Consider the following 22,074-nt stretch of genomic DNA (forward strand, 5'->3'; position numbering starts at 1 on the left):
TCAGGTAATTCTTAATGCTCCTGCCTGCAAAGCCAGTGGTTTCACAGAACTGGCCCCCTTGACCGCTGATCACTGGTCCAGGGATGGATGCTGTGCCAAGTGGGGCCGGCAAGTAAGATGGCAATGAGGGCTGGGAAACAGTGTTGAGAGAATTGAGTTTTGAAACTTTATTGTCTTTTTCTTTTCAAATATGAATGACTCTCAGTTGAATTTTGGCAAGAGTGATTGACTACAGTCCCACCTTCTGGATTGTCTCAGTCAACCTTGGAATCAACACCTGAAAGAAACTCAAAACAATGGTTCTCACGATTCCCTTCTGAGCTGCCCGTCTTACAGCGGCGTTTATCAACCCTGCACACCCTCAGGTAACAACAGAAACACCACCCAGACCAGATGGTGCTGTGCCAGCATTTTCCATTGTAACTGGTTCAAGCCTCTTCAAAACATGTTTATTCAATCGGATTCCACGGCCTACTTTCTGTACTGACCCCAAGGTAAGCTGACTCAGGCACCCAAGAAAACAATGCAAATAACAGATGCTAAAATGAAAGCAACGATACAAGTGAAATGCAAACAAAATCATCTCTAAGACTATGAAGAACAAAGATACCCGTGGAAGATACTGACTTACCCATTTAATAGGTTTCCAAAACCCAAACTAAATAAAACACAACCACACCAAATCGAAATTACAACACTTTATTGCAGCATCGGCAAAGGTCAGATTTCTGAAGCTGGTGAAGATCGGGCAGCATTTCCATGTGAAATGTTACAACTTTACAGTTTTGTTTCTTATTTAATTCTACATGCAGAAACTAAAATATGGTGAAAGAAAAAATGCAAAACAGCTAGAAAAAAAGATGTAATCAAGTTGTAGCTTACAGATGTGCTTGCTCTTCAACTAAATTCACTATGCCTACTGGAAAGCAAACGAAAGACAACTATCCTAATAAATTAACAGATTGGCCAGAAACAGACTAAGAACTCTCATTTCTATGTAGTGGGGGAAAAACAAAACAAAACAAAAACAAAAGCAAAATAAAAGCTCTACTGTTTCCATACTTTGTTTAGAGACAGAGGCTGTAAACCCATGAAGGTCAACAAAATCTCCGGATCCTCTTCTCGCTGTCCTTCGTCCATCTTCTGTGGTGTCTGCCTGGCACGCTGTTTGTTTTCAATGATACTTACAATGGGCTCGCCTATCCCTGTTCTGAGGCTGGTGTCAGACTCCCCTAAGCCATCTGGGTTCATGCTGTGTGTACTAATCGTCTTCACATTTTCCCTTTACCCTAACAGGCAATGTTGTATTACTGACTCTGATGGATAAAACTGATTTTTCTCCCCCATCCCTTGTTCCTCATGAAAGAGATTCCTAAACAAAAGCCTTCCTGGTGGATTATCTGGTACCTGGATATCTTTCATCATTTTGCTGTCCTGCATGTAAGTTTTCACTAGATTTCACTGCTTGCTCTACACTTTTCTACTGTAGTTCTGGAGCCCCCAAATGTATCTTCTTTCAACATAGGATGTTCAATTCAGAGACACTGAAACTCAAATCAAGTTTAAACTCAAGTTCATTTCCCCCATACCATTACCATTACAACCGTCTCTTCTCCGGCTCAGTCATCTCACTGACGCTCTTCCTGGTGTAACTGCTCAGGAGTCAAGTCAACCACCTCATTTCTTGACTGCCATTCTCAAGAGAAGATGAACCCTCACGTGATTTCCATTACAAAAGGCCTTTTCCGCCTTGTCTGGAAGCGTCGGCTTGTTCCGGTGTTGGCAGAGGCTGCTGTTTCTGCCTCATGGCCCCAGCCTGTCCCAGGTTTAGATTCACAACTCTCTAGACCGACATGCTGAGATGTGTCCACTGCTCTCATTCAATTGCTGGAGGACTCCACTATCCACAACATCAGATACAGGACCTAATGAAATGACACGTGCTGCTGGATCAACGTCTCCTAGAGGCACAAACAGGGCAATGTTAAAGAACCAGGACTGAGGATGCCCCTCCAGCAAGAAAATGCCCCTTGAGCACCACCAGCCACTGTTCAATGACTGCAGAGAAGTCAGTGTTTTTTTAAAGAGGGTACAGATTCCTACTGAAGAAACAAGAGGGGGCAGAGGGCACTAAACGGGGCAATTCTGACAGTGATGGGGAGGGTGGGCCCGTCAGCTTTCCTATAACTACTTTCTAAGATGCTGAAAACTCACGGTTTGTGTCACAGCTGAACTGCGTAACCCTCAAATTTATGTGCTGAAGTCTAACCTCTGAACCTCAGAATGCAACCTTATTTGGAGAAAGGGTCACTGCAGATGTAATTAGTTAAGAGGAGGCCAGACTGGAATCCAATGAGCCCCTAATCCAGTATGACTGTGTCCTCATAATAGGAGGACACCTGGACAGACACACACCTGAGGAGAGCCCCACATGAAGAGGAAGGCAGGGATCAGAAGGTGCTGTGGAAGCCAGGAGTGCCAGGGGCTATTGGCAAACCACCAGGAGCCAGCAGGGAGCTGGGAGCAGACTGTCCCTCTCAGCCCTCAGAAAGAAGCGACCATGACTTGACCTTGGATTCCGGCCTCCAGAGTGTGAGATGGGAGTTCTGTTGTATGAATCACACCATGTACTATGCTGTCTTTTGGCAGCTCTAGCAAATTAACACAGGTTGCCTACACAAGGCCAGCTGCATTAGCAAGAAACTTCCTAAGACTAAAATGCAAATAAGGAAAAGTCTATTTTCAGCTGGATACATCTGCAAGTTGTACAAAACTGAACAGAATGGAAAAAGGTCAGTAACAGGAATACTCCCTGAGAGAAAGAAACAGTCTCTCTCTTGATGTCAAGACAAAGCAATGGTCTAAAACAGAATATTTTAGACAAATGCAGTGAATAAAGGAAAAGTATTCACAGTCTTTGATAAGTGAGACACACTTGCCATATAATCTCTCACTATATATAATCACTCTGAGAGTGGTCCACACTCCAGCAGCTTTGACATCACCTGACAACTTGTTAGAAACTAATGAGAACCAGCAGTTTAATGACAGTCAAGATGGTTAAAATGTGTATTTTAAAGTTTGAGGAGCAACGGTATAATCCACACGAATTTACAGAGTGTAAACTGTGTTAGTACTGACATTTGCCAAAGATGCTATTGTTCAGTTGCTAAGTCATGTCTGACTCTCTGCAACCCCATGGACTGCAACACGCCAGGCTTTCCTGTCCTTCACTATCTCCTCGAGTTTGCTCAAACTCATGTCCACTGAAGTCAGTGATGCCATCCGACCATCTCATCTTCTGGTGCCCCCTTTTCCTCCTGCCCTCAATCTTTCCCATGATGCTGAGTTTCACAGTTTTTTCAACACTAGCAGAGTGGAAAGCAACCCTGTCCTGCCTTACAGAACACCTGGGTAACTGTATTACTTAAGAGTGCTATTGCCATTTTAATTCATTATAAGCAAAACGCTTATACTTTGTTAGAACATTAATACCCAGGGAGAAGGGCTGAAATTTTAACTTACAGCCTATTTCAATCATGATTAGAAAATATAAAAATCATTACAATTAATGTCTGAGAGCCTTATCAAAATCTAGGGATAAGAAAAACTTAAAACTGCTTTAATAACCAGGTTTCCCGTTTCCCTTCATCTGCCATACAATGTCAACACTATTAATAACTTTTAAAAGAATACTAGCCAAGTTAGGAGTCAACTGAAAACAGTTCTTTAGACCTCACAGAATTTCTTCTGCTTCCTCCTATAGGAATTCAGCACCAGGTAGCCAAGGATCATGGCTCTAGATAAACAGCTTCCCAATGAGTCTGGCCCAGCATTAAAAACAGAAGAAAATAAAGAGGAGCCAAACCACCAAAAGACACTACCCCATCAGCTAATGTTCTTCCACATGGCTACACTTCACTTAAATTTAAGTTTAAAAAACAGCAAAAAACACATGGTACTTGAAAGGCTCAGAAACTCATTTTTATGCATTTGTTTGTTCCTCCCCAATATTCATCCATACCTGCATTTTGAGAGCTCTGGCTTTAAAAATACCACAATACCATGAGACTTTACAGAGGGTCATTTTAAAGAGCACTGTACAAGTTAGGATTTTATTTTCCAAATCAGTATTTTAGGAAGAGATTTAAAATAGGTAAAGGAAGTAGCTGAAGAATTGGAGTCTCACAAAATCAGGAACACCAAAGGGAATGAGTGCTGGGTAGCATAACATAGGAAGAAAGTTTATTAAAAGATTAAACACAGATTGGTTTTTTTTTTGAAGTTTCTCTGTCCATTCAACAAACATTTACTGGGGATCTACTACATGCTAGGCACCAAAAGCTGTGTAGGAGACAAAACGGAAAGCAAGACAAGGCTCCCTGGGTCCTCAATTTTCTGGGGGACGGAGACAGGCTGGCAGGTGATGAAGCACTGTAAAGTTTGGGGAAGCACTGTGACTCAGGGCACCAAAGTGAGACTTCTGAGTATCAAGGTGAGACCAGATGGAGAAGCAAGAGTTATCCAGAGGAAGAGCCCAAGAGGGTTCCAAACAGAGAGAGGCAAAACTAGGAGAACTAAGAGGCCAGCTGGGTGGGGAGGAGGGCAAAGAACAGTAGGAGAGAAAGCCAGTAAACAGAGTGCACCCTATCATCCAGGGTCGTGTTATCAAGTGAGGAGCTGGGACTTTATCCCATAAACCATGAGTAACCCTGAAGGATGTGAGAACTCAGTGACAAACCAATTTCCTGAACTTTGAAATTAGAGTTGTCTGAGCATATGCGAAGTGACAGTCACTCAGTCACGTCCTACTCTGTACAGTCCATGGAATTCTCCAGGCCAGAATACTGGAGTGGGTAGCCTTTCCCTTCTCCAGGGGATCTTCCCAACCCAGGGATCAAACCCAGGTCTCCCACACTGCAGGCAGTTTATTTACCAGCTGAGCCACAAGAGAAGCCCAAGAATATTGGAATGGGTAGCCTATCCCTTCTCCAGCGGATCTTCCTGACCCAGGAATTGAACTGGGGTCTCCTGCACTGCAGGTGGATTCTGTACCAACTGAGCTATCAGGGCCTGGGCATATAGTTCAAAGTAAAACATTAGCAGGAACACAAATATTCTTAGTGAGTAAAGACACAGGATGAACATCTGCATTTTCTACAGTGCTACTACTCCAGCAGTGGACCATTTCTGCAACCCCAGCACCTCTCTCCTACACCTGCTCGCCTACTCCCAACAACACGTTGATATCTGACGGCTCTGACAGCCTCAGTCTAAACACTAATACCCCGAGGCAGACCTGTCAGAGCAGCGAAGCCTATGCCACTTTTGATAATAACCCAAACACAAGAGAGAGAACAAAATCGATGGGGAGGGGTCTTCAGATCAGATCCTGGCTAAACTTTCAACAATTTTGTTCCTTAAAAACAAGATGAGTGAGGTCTTATTAGGGAATATCTTCTATGTGAAATACCTTACAGTTTCAGTTATTTCACATCAGGCAACTCAAGTTTAAGAAGAACCGGCATGGGTCTCAGCAGGATATTTTATAATTTAAAAACAAACAAAATACCCCCCCCCAAAAACTCAATCTGCATGCCTCAAAGTCTAACAACAGGTTTTAGGTTTTTATAAACATTATGATTACTTAACACTGGCTTAAGAAATTCTAACAAAAAGCCTGTGACTTCTCTCCAATTAATCAGTAACTAGTCCTCTCTGTAAATGCCAAAGAGAAAACTTTTAAAAATCCAAAAAAGTCAAAGAAAATGAAAACCATTACTGGTATGACTAAAATCAAGATTTTATAAAACAAACAAAAAAAAGGTAACTATTTTATAAACAGGTTTTTTTTTTTTTCCCTCAAATATCTGCAACTCAAAGACTTTTCTATTGTGCTAATCCTTGGGCCTTTATCATTAGGTATAATCCAGAACTATCTAACTTACTCACACAGACACCATGAAAAAGAACTAGTTAAGGCAGAAACAAGCGAGATCGTCATACCTCCCACCAGTCTTAAAGATTAGATCCGCATTAGGCGCTCCCTTTGGGTGTTGGTAACGAGGCCGCCGCTCCCGATTGGTGTTTGCTGGAGCTGGGCGTTGGGCAAGAGACTGTAGCATCTCTGTAGTTAGGAGCGAAACAGAAAAGGCATTAACATTGGTAAATGTACTTCTCCCAATAAGCAAATAAAGGGAGATCAAATTTATTAGTTCTGTCAGGTAGCTAACTAAAGAAAAATCACCATTATATGGACTAAAATAATTGAGAAGTACCAGAAGAGCAATCAAGAGAGGAGATATGCTCTTGTGTACCATATAACACCATGCTCCCTTACAGGCAATGGGGCCACAACTGTGTGCCTTGTGAGGCAGTGAAACAGCATAAGAAGCAGTAGAGTACAATAGCTGAGAGCATGGTGTTTGGAGCTAAGCAATATTAGATTAGATCCTAGCTCTGCCACATACTAGCTATGGGGCTTTTGGCTCAGTTTCCCTAAATATAAAATTTATCTCATGGAATTATTATGAGGATTAAAAGCTATGATCAAGTACATAAGCATCTGGCCATAATAAGCACTTCTACTGAGTGTTAGCTACCATTATTTTATTATTAAGAACACTGAGTATTGGGAATTCCCTGGTGGTCCAGTGGCTAGGACTCCATGCTTCCACTGCAGGGGGGACATGGGTTCGATACCCAATCAGGGAACTAAGATCCTGCATGCCTTTAGTCATGACCAAATAAATAAATAAACATGATTATTTTTTAAAAATTGGCATCAACCAAAAGAGAAGATTCTAAAAGTGGGATTTAAAGATAGAAAATCAAATATTTATTTATACAACAATCTCTTGCACAAAAAGCAGTATGTGAGTATAACACTATATAAAAGCCATGTTATAGCTCCGAGAGCCTTTTAAGGTGTCTGTGGACTCCATATGTAGAGTTTAGCTAATCCAAGTGTGCTGAGTATGTCTGCATAAAACTGGAATCCTAACTTGATACCCTCAAATCTGGAAGGAAGAGGGTCCTCAAGACCAGGATTCCCAAGCAGACAAGAGATGATATTTGCTGAATAATAATTTGCTCACAGTTGACTGGTAACACAAGGCAATTAAAACTTGGTACTATCTCACCTGCAATCCAGCTCTTACAGTATGGAATCTAACTGAATTATAAGGGAAGCAAAATATGATAAAAATTACATTAGTGTTATTTTATAAATAAGTTAAAGAAAAATAAAGACAGAAAGGAATATAAAAAACAATCAACTTCTCAGGCTAAATATAAACAAATATGACATGAAAAGGAGCAGAATAATAGCTCTGATGTTCTATATTTTAAAAACCCAAAAGGCATCACAATTTTCCACTTCTGTCCTGGAAATGATCTGATACCTTGATAATCTTCTTGTTCTTGCCGTTCATTGATATCTAGTGTGAGCTTTTTCATTCTCATCCTCTCTTCTTGTTCTGCTTGTTGCTGGTTCCAATGATTTGCAGCAAGTTGGGAAGACATGGGTACATTAAGGATCTTAAACTGAGAAAAAAAAGTAAAGAAACCACAAATGGCTTGAGAAAATCAAGAAACAAAGATTTCAAATAAATCAGTGCATGCATTCGTTCTCAGTCACTCCCAGCTCGCTGTGACCCCAAGGACTGCAGCCTGCCAGGCTCCTCTGTCCATGGGATTTCCCAGGCAAGAATACTGGAGTGGGTTGCCATTTCCTACTCCAGGGGATCTTTCCCAACACAGGGACTGAACCCACAAGTCTCTTGTGTCTCCTGTACAGGCAGGCAGATTCTTTACCACTGAGCCACCTGGGAAGCCCAAATAAGTAGAGCTAAATGAGGTTAGAAAATTAATTTTTCCTTTCCTAATAAGTCAATAAAGATAGTACCATCTCAAAACATACACAGACAATAGTGTTACTCTACTTAAGAGATAAACTCATCAGGGTTGGATCAGAAGTGGAAGGCCATCAAGTTCAACGTCCATAGAAAGCAGACACTCCTCTTTCCTTCACCCTGTTTTGAAGCAACACATCTAAGAACAGGGGATCATTTTCCACTGTGCAGACCCTGTTACATATGGCTAATTGTCAGAAAGGGTCTTAAACAGCAACCTGTAATCTGCACCCTTTTCATTTCTACTCTCTGGACTATACAGAACAAATCTAATCCACCTTTAGGATTATCAAGCCTTCACAGTCTAAAGATAGCTGTGATGCTGGAAAAGAGAAAGAGTTTAGCAACTGAACAATTAGTTATGGGGGAATAATTCTTATCTATGGAATGTTTTGTTTTTAGCAGGATGTTTCTGGTTCAGGATTGTTAACAACTATTAAACCAAAATAACTATCTTTTGCATTTGTTTAAAACTAAAAATTCTTTAAAACATTACATAATGGCTCTATTACATTAAAACTTTTGCTTTAATAAGACATTTTCTTTCAGTTCATTATTCTAATTCATAGACATCTGAATCTAGAAAGAAATTATCAACAGGATTTTCCTTTCTTTTCAACTACTTACTTCACTGGTACAAATTTTTCTTTTCCTACTGACTACAGAAGAAAGTTATTTCTGGGCACAAATTTGGTGCACAAAGAGATCTTTCACTTAAGAACTAAAGATTCCTATAAGGCTACGCATTTCACATTTCTAGAAAAACCGTTGCACCAGAAGAACCAACTCCCAAAAGTCAAATAAAGAAATAAAAAATCAGAACAAAATATACTTTTTATTCAGACCACAAAATAACAGTGATGTTTCTTCAAATAATATTCCTAAAACTGAACATATTCCAAAATTCCAAATAATGTTTATGAGTTGAAACTTTACTTAATAACCAAGTACTCTGAGCTCTCATGTTTGCTAACATTTTAAAAATAAAGTTCAATAAAAATGTTTCCTTAAACAAAATTTCACATTTTAAGAAAGACTTCACTCCTCATTCTGAAGTTGTATGGGTTACACAGTATATAATCTATCTACTTTGAACCAAAAATATGTCTGTTAAAATACAGACACGTAGTCTTACTTTGACCCATAGAATTTAGAATTCAGGACTACTGAAACGAATTTACTTTTCAAAGCTCAAAAGTTTCTGAAGGTAGGTTTTAATTTTATGCCTACACATTCTGAAAAGATCAAAAGGGTGTGCAAACTGACACAGGTATTGTGAATTTTTCATATGTGCCTCAGGTAACAGAGGGATGAATGAAGAAAATTGATTATTTATTGTTGTATAAGTTGATCATCCCCCTTAATGGATCACTGCCTTGTTGTGGTGAAGGGGCTTGCATAACTCAAAGCTGTGAGCCAAGCCAGGCAGGGCCACCCAAGATTGACAGGTCATAGCAGAGTTCTGACAAAACGTGATCCATTGGAGGAGGGAATGGCAAACCTGGTTATGCCACATTATACCCAGGTTATACCTGGTTATACCACCCTAGTATACCTGCTGAGAACCTCATGAACTGTATAAAAGGCCAAAAAGATATGACACCAAAAGATAAGTCCCCCAGGTCTGAAGGTGTCCAATATGCTACTGGGGAAGAGCAATAGCCCCAGAATGAATGAAGCAGTTGGGCCAAAGCAGATACAATACTCAGTTGTGGATGCATCTGGTGATAAAAGTAAAATCCGATGCTGCAAAGAACAGTACTCTATAGGAACCTGGAGTGTTAGGTCCATCAATCAAGAAAATTGGACATGGTTAAGGAGATGGTAAGAATAAACAGAGACATCCAAGGAATCAGAGAACTAAAATGGATGAGAATGGACTAATTTAATTCAGATGACCATCATATCTACTACTGTGGGCAAGAATCCCACAGAGAAACGGAGTAGCCCTCATAATCAACGAGAGTCCGAAACACTGTATTTGGGTACAACCTCAAAAATGACAATAATCTCGGTTCATTTCCAAGGCAAGCCATTCAACATTACAGTAATCCAAGTCTGTGTCCCTACCACCGATGCTGAAGAAGCTGAAGTTAATCAGTTCTATGAAGATCTAGAAGACTTCCTAGAACTAACACCTAAAAAAGGTGTTCTATTCATCACTGGGGATTGGAATGCAAAAGTAGGAAGTCAAGACATACTTGGAGTAATAGGTAAGTTTGGCTTTGGACAACAAAACGAAGCAAGGCAAAGCTTAACTGAATTCTGCCAAGAGAATGTACTAGTCATAGTAAATACCCTTCTTCAACAACACAAGAGATGACTTTACACAGGGACATCACCAAATGGTCAATAGCAAAGTGGAACTGATTACATTCTGTGTAGCTGAAGATGGAGACGCTCTATACAATCAGCAAAAACAAGACCTGGAGCTGAGTCTGCCTCAGATCATCAGCTTCTCATAGCAAAACTCAGGCTTAAACTAAAGAAAACTGGGAAAAACAATAGGCCAGCCAAGTATAACTTAAGTCAAATCCTGCATGAATTCATAGCAGAGGTAATGAATAGATTCAAGGGACTAGATCTTATTAACAGTGTGCCTGAAGAACTGTGGACAGAGGTTGTAATATTGTACAGGAAGTGGCAAACAAAACCACCCCGAACAAAAAGAAAAGCAAGAAGGCAAAGTGGTTATCTCAGGAGCCTTTACAAATAGTGGAAAAACAAAGAAACAAAAAGCAAGGGAGAGAGGGGAAAGTACATCCAATTAAAAGTAGAGTTCCAAAAAATAGCTGGACAAGGTAAGAAGGCCTTCTTCAATGAACAATGTTTAATAACAGAAGAATACAACCAAAGGGGAAAGATGTAGATATCTCTTCAGAAAAACTGGAAACAGCAAGGGAACATTCTGCCCAAAGATGGGCACAATAAAGGATAAAAACGGTAGAGACCTAGTAGATGCTGAAGAGATCAAGAAGAGATGGAAAGGATACATGGAAGAGCTGTATAAAAAAGATCTTAATGAACTGGATTACTGTGATGGTGTGGTTAGTCACCCAGAGCCAGACATTCTAGAGTAGGAAGTCAAGTGGGCCTTAAGAAGCACTACTGTTAATAAATCCAGTGGATGCGATGAAATTCTAGCAGAACTATTCAAATCCCTAAAGGATGATGCCATCAAGGTTTTACATTTGTTACATCAGCAAATCTGGAAGACCCAGCAGTAGCCACAGGACTGGAAAAGATTAATCCTTGATCCCAATCCCCAAGAAGGGTAGTACCAAACAATGCTAACCATCAGATAACTGCACTCATCTCCCATGCTAGTAAGGTCATGCTTAAAATCTTACATGCTAGGCTTCAGCATTATGCAAATGAAGAACTTCCAGATGGCCACGCTGGGGTTAAAAAAGGATAAGAAATAAAGAGATCAAATCACCAATATTCGCTGGATTAAATAGAGAAAGCAAGGGAATTTCAGAAAAACATCTGTTTCATCGACAACGCCAAAGTCTTTGACTATGTGGATTATGGAAAGCCCTTAGAGAGATGGGAATAACAGATCATTTTACCTGTCTCTTGAGAAACCTGCATGCGGCTAAGAAGCAACAGCTAGAACCCTGTATGGAACTGATCCATACAAGATCGATAAAGGACTATGACAGGGCTGTCTGCTGTCACCCTGTTTGTTTAACCACACGCTGAACACATCATGAGAGATGCTGGGCTGGATGAATTACAAACTGGAATTAAAAGATAGGTGGGAGAAACATCAACAACCTCAGATATGTGGATAATACCACTCTAATGGCAGAAAGCGAAGAGGAACTAAAGAGCCTCTTGATAAGAGTGAAAGAGCCAGCTTAAGAGTAAATATTAAACTAACATCATGGCATCTGGCCCCATTACCGCATGGCAAACAGAAGTTGAAAAGGTAGAAGTAGTGACAGATTTCCTGTTCTTGGTCTCCAAAATCACTGCGGACAGTGACTGCAGCCATGAAATCAGAAGACAATTGCTTCTTGGCAAGAAAATGATGACAAACCTAGACAGTCTGTTGATAAGCAGAGACATTACTCTGATGACAAAGGTCCGTAGTCAAGGCTATCATTGTCTCAGTGGTCACGTACGGCTGAGAGCTGGACTGTAAAGAAGGAAGAATGCCAAAGAATCGATACCTTCGAACTGTGGTGCTGGAGAAGACTCCTGAAAGTCCCTTGAACAGCAAGAAGATCAAATCAGTCAATCTTAAGGGAGATCAACCCTGAATATTCACTGGAAGGACTGATGCTGAAGCTGAAGCTCCAGTACTTTGGTCATCTGATGTGAACAGACAACTCACTGGAAAAGTCCCTAATGCTGGGAAAGATGGAGAGCAGAAGAGGGCATCAGAGGATGAGATAGCTGGATGCCATCACCGATGTAATGAGTATGAACTTGGGCAAACTCCAGGAGATGGTGAGGGACATGGAGGCCTGGTGTGCTGCAGTCCCTGGGGTAACAAAGAGTCAGATGCAACTGGGTGACTGAACAAGTCAATCTTCACAGAAAGATATTCCTAAAGCTCCTTTTAAATAAGAAAAATCAAGGCTCAGTAAATGTGTCAATGTAGCAAAGAAAGTTCAGGAACTGTATAGGAATAGGAATCAATTCCCATGTGATAGTTCAGCCTATGGAACCTGAAGTTGCCATGTACTGCCCTCGACAATTATTAAAAAAAAAAAAAAAAAAACAGGGAAAGTCTGCTCAGAGAACTAAGTTATCCCTAGAAAAGAAAAGCAGAAACTCTGGACTTTGAGAATCCTGCGAGCCATGGTCAACCAGCAGTTCCAAGTGCTGAGATGAGTAGTTTTACAAAGACTCCAGCACCAAGTCTAGGGTCTTGATCAAAAACAAACCCTTATTTTTCTAGGGACTGGGTAGAGGATGAGGGAGAAGGGAAATGTCAGGGCTCAACTCTGGCCTGAAGGTGAGAAAGTGGGGAGCTTTAGTAAAACCTTGATAACCCTAAAGTCTAGGACAGAGGAAAGTCCTGTTGACTTTATGGAATTATGAAGAATATCTGACAAAGATCCAGCAGTGCTCAGAAGCGAAGTCAAGTTAACTATACACACGTGAGTCATGATGGAAAGCCTGTTCCCAGCCCTCCATTATGTGATCCTAACTGGTACTCAGCTTTCACATCTCAAGACTTATTTGCACCACAGCAAAATGATGGTATGCTCTACAACTTTGATCTTTTGAGTAACAAGAAATTACCTGACAAAGCAGAGATAGAAGATGAAGGTAGGCACCATCTCCTTCAGCCTGTTCTGGAAGGGAGGGAACAGAATGTCCCTTGCGTCACAGAGGATATTCTGGGCCTTCCTTGGTCACCCTCTACAACAGCAGTCTCCCTCTCATCACCTCCTCCCCACCTCAGTCTCCTATCCTCTTAACTTGCTTTATTTTCCAACAGAGCATTGTCTTCAACCTGACATTATTTCTTGTCTGCCTCTCAATACTAGAATGAAAGCTCCGAAGAGAGGAGGGACTTGGTTGACTGCTATATTTCTGCACGTGAACAGTGCCTGGTATGTAACAAGTCAATAATAAGTAGCTGTTAAATGACAATTTAAATGAATGTGGGAACCAGGTATCAGACTGGTCTGACAAGCCGTTCTAGCCACCATATTTCATAGATGCTTCTGTTAATTATAAGATGCACCATTATTTTACATACCACTAAAACAAAAAAATGCTGTCAATTATCCTAAGATTCCAGCAACTCTAAGAGGCAGCTTGAACTCAGAAATAATTAAGTATGAATTTTTTTTTTTAAACAGAACTAGTAATAAATGATGTATCCTTGAGTTAGATCTGGGAGCCGGGCTCCATTTCCTTCAGGGCACTTTCCACAATCAGCAAATGTAATATTATGCTTGTCTCTCTCCTTCAGCTGGTGCGTGCTCACATGGCCAGGGGCTACATCCTGTTCATCACCACAGCTTCACACTAGGCCTGGTATTTGGCAGAGCAGACAAATAATATTTGAGGACTGAATGTATGAATCAAAAGTGATAGCTTAGTAGACAGGGGAATGATTGTGAGGGCCATCTGTGAGATAAGGGAAAGAAAGAGGAGGTGGTTTAAGGAGAATGGAGGAGAAGGATCAGGGGTCAGAAAACAATGTTTTTTTTTTTTTCCCAAAAGCCATTTGGCAAGTGAGCATTTTTTTTCAAGACTATCTGCCATCACCCTCCTTTCTTTTCTAACTGTAAGCTTACTGATGAAACCTTCCTACTGAAAGTCAGTATGTGTATCTTCTAACAAATGCATATGACTTAAATTTTAAATGTTCTTTCCATTAAAAAACACCCATCTATTTGATGGAAGTTACATGTATCTTCTGTGCACATAACAGATAAAATTATTTCTACCACTGAATACCAGTCTTTCTCCCCTGTAAGCAAGAACCTATAAAACAAAGTTACCACTTACACTTGGTAACTACCAATGAACTGGGAATACACTGCGGACAGATTCTCACCTGTTGCTTATTGCCTTTTCGGGTTAACATGACAAACGGCATTGTGTCTGCAGACTCTGTCTCTCCCTCCCCACCACCAAGTGGGGGTCCTTTCCTCAGCTGGCTTTTGAGGTGCAAGGGAATGGCAACATCAAGTTGGTGCACTTTAACAGATTCGCCACTTCGTTGCTTAAAGACAGAAATGAAAAAAATGTAAGTAGCCCAATAAATTGTTTGTAATTCCTTCAGTGCTATATATTTTGGGACAGTCATTAGAGCCAAGTAATCTTTCTGAAACCAGGGTTGCCCACCACCTGCACACATCCCTTAAAGGAATACAATTTGGCTCCTGCTGATGGGTCAGGCCTCTCCCAAACTCAAATACACAGTGCTGCAGGTTCTCCTGTCCTGTCTGAGTACACTGTGCCCTTTCATTCACCCTCAGAGCACACATCTTCCTTTGTAATTATCATGGGCCACAACCGCCTCCTTATCTATGAGAACCTCTACCTGACCGATGGGTTCATCACTGTGCCCTTTCTCTGGTGTTTCCTGCTGTGAGCACATGCGGTCAGAGCTCAGTATTTAAGAGTGAACAGATAACTTCCTACTTGTGAGTATCAATTCTTTTTAACATTTACATTGGATTTATCAACAATTATTAAAACAAATCTTCACTGATGGATGACTTACTACGTATTAAGCTTGGAGACACTAGTATTAAAAAGATAATCTCTATCCTCAAAGAACTCATAAGCTTGTTAAGTAAGAAAGAGAAATTAATTACGATTCATCTGAGCTGTGTATAACGTGTACAACAGACTGACTACATACGACTGGTTCAGAGTGGGTGGGTGCTGAGATTTCACAAAAGGTTGAATGAAAACGGGACATTTGAGAACGTTAAAGACTTCACAGGCCTTCTTCCAACCAGATGGTAAAAGGGCAGTTTGGGGGATACACAGAGAATTTAGACAGTGGAAGAACAGGTGCAAAAGCAAAGATGTGAAATAGCAGGTGCATTTAGGGAACTACAAATAATTTTCTAAGTCTGAATGAATGGAGCACGAATGAGGAAAGAGATGAACATGATACTTCAAATCTAAGCAAGTAACGCTAAAAGGGCATGAAGGTATTAAAACTTCTTTACTGCCATTTAAATACTCTTTTGATACAGGCACCATATTTGCAAGAGACTTGCAAATCAGCAAAACGGTAATAAAGGTGTAAGGTTTTATTGTTTTTCATTTCTCAGCTCCAACTGTTAGAATTTGGTTGAAGTTCTCCCAGGTTCATAGATTATTTATAAAGATTTTTTAACTTAAAATTTGAAACAATCATGTCAGAGGAATTTTGATATGTAAATTATCTTTCTTTCCTGACTATAAACATATTCACTTCATAAACTAATAAAAAAATACATTAGCAAATGTGTCCATACCAATTCCTACAGCTATCTCCCTCTGCCTGACTCTAAGACGCAACAATTATTAACAATGGGTCATGTCTTTCCAGATCTTTTTCTTGCATACATACATATATGAACATATATATATGTGACACATACAACACATATGAACAGGAACAACCATGATGAATATTATTCTATACTAAACATACATGTTTCTTCTTCTTTTAGATTCTTTACCTTAGGCATCTAGTACAGAGCTAATTATTTTATTGGCCCTCTACTGACAGCTTAGACTTTTTATTTCTATTACAGTGTCACACTTATCATGCACTTGAGAGACTATTAAGGGTACACTTTTAGATCAAATGGCAAGTCATTCTGACAGGTTTACTAAATTTCTCTCTAAAAAAGGCTGGACTCACATTTACCAAGTAGAGATGTTTACCCACACTTAACCACAATAGGTACCGTCACTTTTTAAATCTTAATATTTTATGACCTGATAAAAAGGCCCTGCTTAGTTGGCTTGTCATGTGATTATCAGTGAGCTTTAGCACTATATTCTAACAACAACAAAATGAGTCATTCATTTCTTCTCATTGGTTTGTACAATCACTTTAGCTTAGTACAGATACTGACTCTTGTGTTGTGTCAGCTGTAGATTTTTTTCTCCTGGTTAGTTAGTTCTAAAAAGATTTCTATGGCATTTCGTGCTGGAAAGTAGTGTAACAAATGGTTGATAAAAGACTGCACCACTCACTACCCTTTTACTTTAAGCAATTTTTTTTTGTTTTTTTCTAAGCCTGTTTCTTTAACTGAAACATGGGAATACGAATAGTATCTAACAGCTAACGGCACTGTATGAAGAATAAACATAAAGTCAGTGCAGTGCTCAACAGTCTTTACAATCATTAAAATTATTTGAGAGATTTGCAATTAATTATGGGGTGGAAATTAAAAACAGAAATCCAGCATTATTTTTTATTGACAATTTGTTGAAGATACCATTTTCCTTCATATGATTTGAGATGTTAACTTCATCAAGATTAAACTGCCATGTTCTAAGGTCTATTTTAGATTCTGGCAACTCACTCCAGTATTCTTGCCTGGAAAATCCCATGGACAGAGAAGCCGGGTGGGCTACAGTCCATGGGGTCTCAAAGAGTTGCACATAACTGAGTACACACGGAATGCAATGCAAGGTCTATTTTGGACCCTCCTCTGTTTGATTAATCTATCCATTCCTGTACCAAACTACTGTTGTATGTTTAAAATGTTTTATTATCTTGTATGTCACTTCTACAAGTTTCTTAACTGTTCAGTTATGAAGAATTTAAGAATAATTTTATTAGGTTCATTCTACATCCATGTCCCTGTTCTCTTCCTCCAACCCTCACCTCATCCCCCAATTTCCCTGATGGGACAGAATGAGGACTGCATGAAATTTAAGGACATGATTTATGGAGAAATGATGTCTTTACAATACTGTGTCTTCCTATGATTTTTAGCAAGAGGAAAAAGTCTGTACAACTGTTCATTTTGGGTACCTGATAATGATTTAAAAGCAGGGCCTAATAGTGGATGAAGTTTTCTCCTATACATAAACACAACTGCAAAAATGTGTATTCAAACTTCCCTCCTCTCTGATCACAACCTCTCACCCTTCCAGCTCGCTTCTTAAGAACTCTCAGTAAGTGATGACCACGGAACCACACCGAAATCTCCCATTCCTTTGACTTCATCAGCTTTTCCACCTTTTCTAAATGTTGGGGTTTGTCAGGGCTCAACCCTGAACCTGCTTCTCCTCTGTCTCCACACTTTACATCTGGATGAGCCAGTTATTGCCATGGCTTTAAAAGTACTCTAACAACTGCTCTGTTTATGTTTCTCTTCTGCTCTCCAGACATTTCCACTGACGCCTCACAGGCTCCTCAAACTTACCAAGTGCAACTCCTACTCGCACTCTCCTGTTTCTTAGAGACAAGCCAGTGGTCCAAGCCACAGGACTGGGTGGCATCCTTGACTCCTTGGGCCCCACATACTGCTACCTAAGCAAGCACCAAATAAATCCAGTTCATTCTGCCTCCCAAAGAGCTTTCAAATCCAGACTTCTGTCCATGTGCCCTGCCACTCTCCTAGACAGATGACCATTATCTTTCAGCTAGGTTACCACCACAGCCTTCTAATCACACCCCTGGTTAGTCTCTCTGCTTTTAGTCCTGTCTCAGGAGACCAGGGTTTGATCCCTAGGTTAGGAAGATCCTCTGGAGAAGGGAATGGCAAGCCACTCCAGTATTTTTGCCTGGAGACTCCCGTGAACAGAGGAGCCTGGTGGGATACAGTCTGTGGGATTGCAAAGAGTCGGACACGACTGAGCGACTAACACACAGTCTGACTGTGTGTGTGAAGTCACTCGGTCATGTCCAACTCTTTGTGACCCCGTGGACTGTAGCCCGCCAGGCTCCTCTCTCCATGGGGTTCTCCAGGCAAGAATACTGGAGTGGATTGCTATTTCCTTCTCCAGGGGATCTTCCCAACCTAGGGACTGAACCCGGGTCTCTGGCATTGCAGGCAGATGCTTCATCCTCTGAGCCACCAGGGAAGCCCATAGCCTGAACCAGCTCCTTCAAGGACTGTGCCACTCCCAATTACCTGTCTCATGCTGCGACCCTTCACAGACAATGTTCTATTACTACTGGCGCCCTTTTTAAAGTTTTTCAGACAAGTACTTTTCTGCCCTGATCTGGACCTCTGACACAGTTTTTCCATTAATCCTAATTTTTCACCTGGATGGTTCCTTTGTACCTGTCTTGTCTACAAGTCATGATCTCAGAGATGTCTTCTCTGATTATCTCATCTGAAAAAGGCTCTTCCTTTACACTCTACCAAAGTATTCTGCTCCTTTGGTTCCTGAGACTAATGTACCTGCACTGCTAATTTATACATTATCATAGCTTTCGGCCTTAGTAGCGACAATGAAAGTAAAACCCATCTTCTCTAAAGGATTATTCCATCAGCATGTACTTCATAACACTCCTCTTTCAACTGACTTTCTCTAGCCACATGTCCATTTTTCTCCTCTTTCTAGTAAAAACTTCTCAAGTCAGCTCTACCTGTATCCAGTATGTTCACTTCTCCCTTTTCCATTTTCCACTGAGCCCACTCCGTGCAGCTTTCACCTACCACTCCAACGACAAAAGCCCTCAAATCACCAAAGGGCTTAACAATAGCTACAAATAGGGCTTAAGTAAATAGTTCATGGGATTTTACTCCTAACTACAGAAAAACATAAAACATAATTACCTAAATCACTGGAAGATGGAGCTTTTAATAAAATCCAGTATCTTAATATCATGAGTACTTTAAACATCAAATAACCAATATTCTTCCAGATATTTATATACAAGTTATTCAAATTATAAATCAAACTAAAGAATTTGCTAAATTAAATTCCCCCAAATTCTAATCTTCTGTAGTTTGACTCCTAAACAAACTGCAAGTAAAGGGTCTTAGAAAGAGAAAAGGCAGAGGGTGATACAATGAAATTACTCTGCTCCAAGTCTGGTAACATTTATTTTTTCTACTCTATTTCAAAGAAGCATAGCAAATCAGGATGTAGGACGCCAGAAGTACTGGCAGCCTCAAACTGCCTAAGTTAGGAAAAGCTGCTGCAGAGGTAAATGTTTAGAGAGCAGAGACTCTCCCATCACAATCAAGTGTGCTACAATATTTTATATTAAAGTACTTTGGAATAGAGCAACATTTAATACCTGAAGGTTTTCTAGCATCATTTTATCCAGAGCTTGAATGAAGTCTTCATCTTCTACACAAGGTACATGTTTCAGTCCACCTCCTTTAATCATTACCTCCTTATTAAAACAAAACAGAAACAATTCAAACTGGGAATTCTAACTGTAATGTTTTCTACGGCAGAGCCTTCTGTATTGATAACTTGTTCAACATAAGTCAAGGAATGAGTTAGGTAAAATAATAACATTATTAAATATTCAAAGAACCTGCAAACAAAGAAAAGTGTTTAGATAATAAATCAAAAATGAATTTCTAAAGAAATATTTCAGTAATCACAAAAATCAAAACCTTGGTGGCTAAAATTGAAATATGATGAACAATTTCAAAGAGCAAAGTTTTAATGATACGTACAGTATTTTCTTCATCAGTTTCATTCTCTTTATTTGAATCCGTGAGATAATCTGTATTCTCTTCCTCTTCCTCCTCTCCTTCATCATCATCATTATCAGAACCCTCCTGAAATTGTTTAATATTTGTAGAAGATTAAAACTTTTGAAAAACTTTACTAATAACTTTACATGCCTTAAAAAGATGTTAAAATTTATGTATAATTATTTCTTATTCTCCAGTTTCAGCCTTTTATGCAGTCTGCCTAGAATGGTAGGGCAAAGTCAGCTGGCAACTCTTACTACACACCAATAGCTAAAAAACCCATTTTACACCTTCCACTGACCTAGTAATACAAAGATCCTTTTTAGAAACTTATCCATGAATTCCACAAGGAACAAGTTTCTTACACCTTTCATATTTTTCTCCTTCCTAACAAACTTGAGACTGATTTTTCTCACAGTAGTTCTTTAATACCCATGTAACTCTGCAATGAAAACTGACAATTCAAATTTAACATCATTACCATCTGAAAGCAATGACACTATATTTTATAAAGTATCTCACTGCATAAAGCATCTCAGGGTGGAGTGTACTCTCACAGCATTTTGTTGCTCACCCAGTTCTGAAGAAGGACAGATAACCTTTATTGTCTTCATTTTTTTATGTGAGAAAACTACTGCTTGGAAAAGTTAAATGACTTGCTCAAGGACATGTGCTTTTTTAAGCCAAAAAGCTAGACATTCTGACTCCCTTTGCTGGTGGCTTTCAAGTATTATATCTGCCCTATCTCCTGTCAGTACCCTGACATCCTCGTCTACCAGCCAAAATTCCTCTTCAAATGGAAGACTGAGCAGAACTCCAATGGATTTTCAAAGAGACACAAAAAAGAAACCATAACCAACCCCCCCCCCCCGCAAAAAAAAAAAGCCACACAGTGGCAGCATTCCATCTGAGGAACCTTTCAACACAATTCACTCCCACTTTGTTCCATAAAAGTTAAGGGGAAAAAAAAATACTGCACTAAACCCAGCTGCTTCTCATTGTGCTGAGAGAAATAAAGTGAATGAGAAATAATTCCTATGAGAAAACAAATGATTTAAATGTGTTATAATACACTTAGTATACCTAGCAATTAATTTCAAAAATCTAAACTATTAATACTTTACAGATACTTGAAAACTTTTAGAATTTCTGAAGTGGAAATATTTGAGCAAAGTACAGAAATGCATTAAATTTTTTGACAAATTCTATACTTCAAAATTAAATCTGCAATAGAAATGCACTTCAACTGGCTCTTGGGAAAAAAAATCATTTCTTTACACTGGAAAGATACTTCCTATTCAAAAACTAAGCTAAAATGCATGAATTTTTTTCTTTCACCAATTTTTATATTACTTTGGCCACCTGATACAAAGAACTGACTCATTGGAAAAGACCCTGATGCTAGGAAAGGTTGAAGGTGGGAGGAGAAGGGGACAACAGAGGATGAGATGGTTGGATGTCATCACCGACTCAATGGACATGAGTTTGAGTAAACTAGGAGATGGTGGAGAAGGCAATGGCACCCCATTCCAGTACTCTTGCCTAGAAAATCCCATGGACGGAGGAACCTGGAGGGCTGCAGTCCATGGGGTCGCTAAGAGTCAGACATGACTGAGCGACTTCACTTTCACTTTTCACTTTCATGCACTGGAGAACGAAATGGCAACCCATTCCAGTGTTCTTGCCTGGAGAATCCCAGGGACGGGGGAGCCTGGTAGGCTACCATCTATGGGGTCACACAGAGTCAGACATGACTGAAGTGACTTAGCAGCAGCAGCAGCAGCTGGGAGATGGTGATGGACAAGGAAGCCTGGTGTGCTACAGTCCATGGGGTCGCAAAGAGTTGGACACGACTGAGCGACTGAACTGAACTGAGGTGTTAAGAATAACTTCAAAAGGCCATCTGGAGCTTGGAAGAGTTGCGGAATAAGATGGAAAAGAGAAATACAACGTTTCTGTAGAGTTTCACTCTAGCCCTATTCTTTTCTCAGTCGAGGCACATATTTATAGAATATTCTACACATTGTCCTCACTACTTTATAATCAACCCATCTTCTCTC

At 40.0% G+C, this 22,074-nt stretch overlaps 1 protein-coding gene across 1 annotated transcript in view; it reads right to left on the reverse strand.

The window, feature by feature from the left end:
- Positions 1-683: 683 nt before the first annotated feature.
- UPF2 (UPF2 regulator of nonsense mediated mRNA decay) overlaps positions 684-22,074 on the reverse strand; it is a 94,500-nt gene continuing 73,109 nt past the window's right edge. The window contains exons 17-22 of the mRNA XM_069547246.1: positions 19,994-20,098; positions 19,603-19,701; positions 14,443-14,610; positions 7,404-7,545; positions 6,007-6,127; positions 684-1,961 (exon numbers count right to left, since the gene is read on the reverse strand). Of these exons, the coding sequence (XP_069403347.1) occupies positions 1,952-1,961; positions 6,007-6,127; positions 7,404-7,545; positions 14,443-14,610; positions 19,603-19,701; positions 19,994-20,098 (645 nt within the window). The 3' untranslated portion in view covers positions 684-1,951. The remainder of the gene's footprint in view (positions 1,962-6,006; positions 6,128-7,403; positions 7,546-14,442; positions 14,611-19,602; positions 19,702-19,993; positions 20,099-22,074) is intronic.

The sequence above is a fragment of the Ovis canadensis genome, chromosome 13, assembly GCF_042477335.2.
Source record: "Ovis canadensis isolate MfBH-ARS-UI-01 breed Bighorn chromosome 13, ARS-UI_OviCan_v2, whole genome shotgun sequence".
In the NCBI taxonomy this organism is placed as follows: domain Eukaryota; kingdom Metazoa; phylum Chordata; class Mammalia; order Artiodactyla; family Bovidae; genus Ovis; species Ovis canadensis.